The sequence below is a fragment of the Papilio polytes genome, unplaced genomic scaffold (genome assembly GCF_000836215.1).
Source record: "Papilio polytes unplaced genomic scaffold, Ppol_1.0 DF821845.1, whole genome shotgun sequence".
NCBI classification, from domain to species: Eukaryota; Metazoa; Arthropoda; class Insecta; order Lepidoptera; family Papilionidae; genus Papilio; species Papilio polytes.
Window position 1 is genome coordinate 2,266,760 of NW_013527359.1, and position 3,381 is coordinate 2,270,140.

The window sequence follows — 3,381 nt, forward strand, 5'->3', positions numbered from 1 at the left end:
CCAAATTTTCCTGAAATAGCACAAAGGATTCGACCTCTATACACTTGTCGGTGAACAAGAAAAACTTCTGCGAAATGTCAGTGGTCTCATTAGGACGGAAAATTTCGCAGGTCATTGCGTGAAATGAGGTCGGCAGATTGCGCTTAAGATGCAGCATATAATTCGTGAAGAAAACTTTGCAAAGTTAATGTCTTTTTAGTTCAGATAGTAGATCCTAGAGTTCTAATCATTTAATTAGTGCTCGACTATTTGCTAGAACTCCTAACGATATAAAAATGTACAGAAATCCGCCTTTAAAATCGCTTTGAGGTTACCAACAAGTATGGTTCTACGCAAATTATCAATGCAAGTGCAATGTAATCTGCTTCCACCAATGGGATACAACAAGGCCAGCATGTGTGCGTGTAAATAAGACCCTTACATACTTTTCCACACTTAATATTTGTCTATAGGGTAATGTATATTTACATTGTAATATTAATCATGTTAGCTTTGAAGAAAAAAATTGTTGCGCACAACAGAAAAGTTTTTAGCCTAACATCTGTTGTCCTAACAAGACTGTTTACCTTCCGTTATTAGACAGTTTTCTATACGTAGAGCACGGGACTCGGGTCGCGGACTTGGCAATCGTTCAAGGTTGCTAAAATTGAAAATTTGCGTCTCTGTTTGGCCGTAACACAAAAACATTTCGCTCTAAGACGACATAATAGACGTCAAAGTTAAAATTAACGCAAATAATACAAACTAATTAGATATTCATTGTATAAAATTCTCAACAAAGGCGAACAGCTGTTCAGATTTACAAACAGCATATAGAGGCTCTTTGATAATCCTAACGTGTTAGTAGTATCCTCGGTAGTGTTGCCTTGTCCATTAATTATTAAGGTAGTTTTAAACTATTTTATAGCTAGATTAATTCACAATTCCTATCTCTACTTCACGTAATTGATATTATCTTACTTCCACTCTTTGGCAAAGTTCTTTGATAGGTTATGTTGCTTTCCGATTTAATTTGAACCAAAACTATATTGCTATCCAAACTCTATTTTAGAGAAATCAACTACACGTGGAATTGTTTTGCCGCTTTCTTATATAAAATACGTTTTGTGCGTTGTTTAGGGAGAAAGCGAAGCTATTAGTGTAACGATGCATGGTTGAGGATTCAAAGCTATACAATGGTAACAAACGAAATTGACTAAACTTTCATAATACTTAACTACAGCGATTTAAAATAAAATATTGAATTTTAACCATAATGGTTCAGAAGTCGACCTTTAAACCTGAAAATTGATTCATAAAAATTAATACTTAGATAGTAATAGCATTCAGCAATCTAATTTTTCTTCTCTATCTCTACCACAATTTGTTGTACAATTGTAAATGAAACGTTTCATAATGACGGCCTTGAATTTATATACAATGCTTTTATAGTTTTAGTCGTGCTTGTTATGAATGGGAAATTTTCTATAGGTGTTCATTGCTTCAAGGATGGCTTCATTCAGGTTTGAAAATGTTTTTTGTGCTTTATTTTCTTAAAATACACAATGGTCTACCATTCTAGAGTATAGGGAGTACCTACTCTTTAGAGTATCTCCAAAGAAGACTTAACAGCATAAATGACCCCAAGTCGCTGCCGCGGTATTCTAAATTTATGATGCTTGGAGTGCGATTATCGTAAGATGGCAAACGATTCAGTCAATGATGATAGTATCGATACAAACAACAAAGGCAATCAGATAAGGAAAATGCTGACAACAGCAGCTGTTTGGAGACGTGACAAAATACTGTCCCGAATCACACTCGGGATCATCGTTAATTTAAGTCGGGAAACTAATTCTCTTTGTGACGGGATTCACGATAAATTTTCCTTGGTACTTCCGCGAGAAATCAACCTGCGTGCAAACTGCGCAGGGAACAGCGCGAGCGAGATGGCAAATTGTTATTGTTGTTCTCTCCCTCCCGCGCCACGCTTCTTTGTTTTGGCGACGGTATAAAGGCTGACGCAGCGACCGCGTTCGAATACTAAAGGTGGTTGCCGCTCTGCCAGGCGCGTTGCGTTTCGGGGCGGTGTATGCTCGTATGCTCCAGTGATAGACTGTGTATTTACTCAAGGACTTGGTAGTGCAGTAGTGTCAAGTGACATCAAGTGCAGTGATGAGGCCACCGACTGAATACGGAGGTGCCAGGATGCCCGCGGAGGCGGAGGAGGGAGACCCTAGGGCGCCTGCGATGATGATCTGCGCCCGATTGGCTGGAAGAGCTATCATTAGAGTCGTCGGACGTTGTGAGGATGCCCAGGAAAACAGTCAACTAGGTTAGAGGAAAATTAATAAAAAAATTATTAATTTCAAAAGAAATTACTTCATAATGGAATAGTGAGGTGAATAAGGTACTTAGTACTGACTGCAAAACAAAGTCTGGGGTTCGAATCTGCCGTTCAATTCAACAATATCTAGATTCATCTCATATTATCTCCTAGCACGAGTTTAGTTTATGTCGTGTCTTTTTACATTTTCATGTTCTCAACTTTATTAATTAAAGTACTGACAAAGAAAATACAGCCAATGTAGAGGGATTCCCTTGTTTCTTGTGTTATAACTGTATTTATTCTTTCCATATCTAAAGTCTATATGGCAATAAACATTTAAATAGATAAGATATAACAAAGTTGTAAGTAAACCAGGTAATTGTGATTAGCATTTAGCAGACAATAGTCAATTACGTTTTTAGGATGCGAAGTTCACTCAACCGATTTAAATTGGCGCGCTTTGTGTTTTGTAATACATTATACAAGATAGTTAATTTTAATTCTAGTAATATATGTGAAAATAAATTAATTTGAATTATCTGAACCTGTTGATAATCGAAAACACGTTTCAACCATGCAGGTACAATATGTGTAACAAACATTCACAACCAATTAGAATCCAACAGTCCCTTAGTATGAATCAACATCGAAATAAATATGAGGTTATTATTAATTGAATCTACTTAATATCAAGGTCAATAAACTTTTAAACAACAAAAATGAAAGGTGATCTTGACCTCTTGGCTGTGTTACAAAATGATCCACTTGTTACTAGACGATATTCGCTGTGCAAGACATTGCGTGTACGTACAAAGGCATTTTCTAGTTTTTGCTGTCTCTAAGCCAGTAATTCGCAATAAAAGGAAGTATTACATGGAATGTCAAGGATGCCAACAAGTTGAACTCAATTACATCAAACGATCTAGAGCTCAGTTTTTAGTTATATTGTGCTTTTTAAACTGTTTAGTTTTATTTAAAATTCAGTTTTACGTTTCATCACGTTATTTAAAAACTGAATTGTAACGTAACGTCTCGATTTCACAATATCTTGAACTCATAACCAAATGTTGTCA

General features: G+C 36.2%; 1 protein-coding gene across 1 annotated transcript in view; it reads left to right on the forward strand.

The window, feature by feature from the left end:
• Nucleotides 1–2,030: 2,030 nt before the first annotated feature.
• LOC106108156 (leucine-rich repeat-containing protein 20) overlaps nt 2,031–3,381 on the forward strand; it is a 7,782-nt gene continuing 6,431 nt past the window's right edge. Inside the window, exon 1 of the mRNA XM_013289248.1 lies at nt 2,031–2,314. Within this exon, the coding sequence (XP_013144702.1) occupies nt 2,155–2,314 (160 nt within the window). The 5' untranslated portion in view covers nt 2,031–2,154. The remainder of the gene's footprint in view (nt 2,315–3,381) is intronic.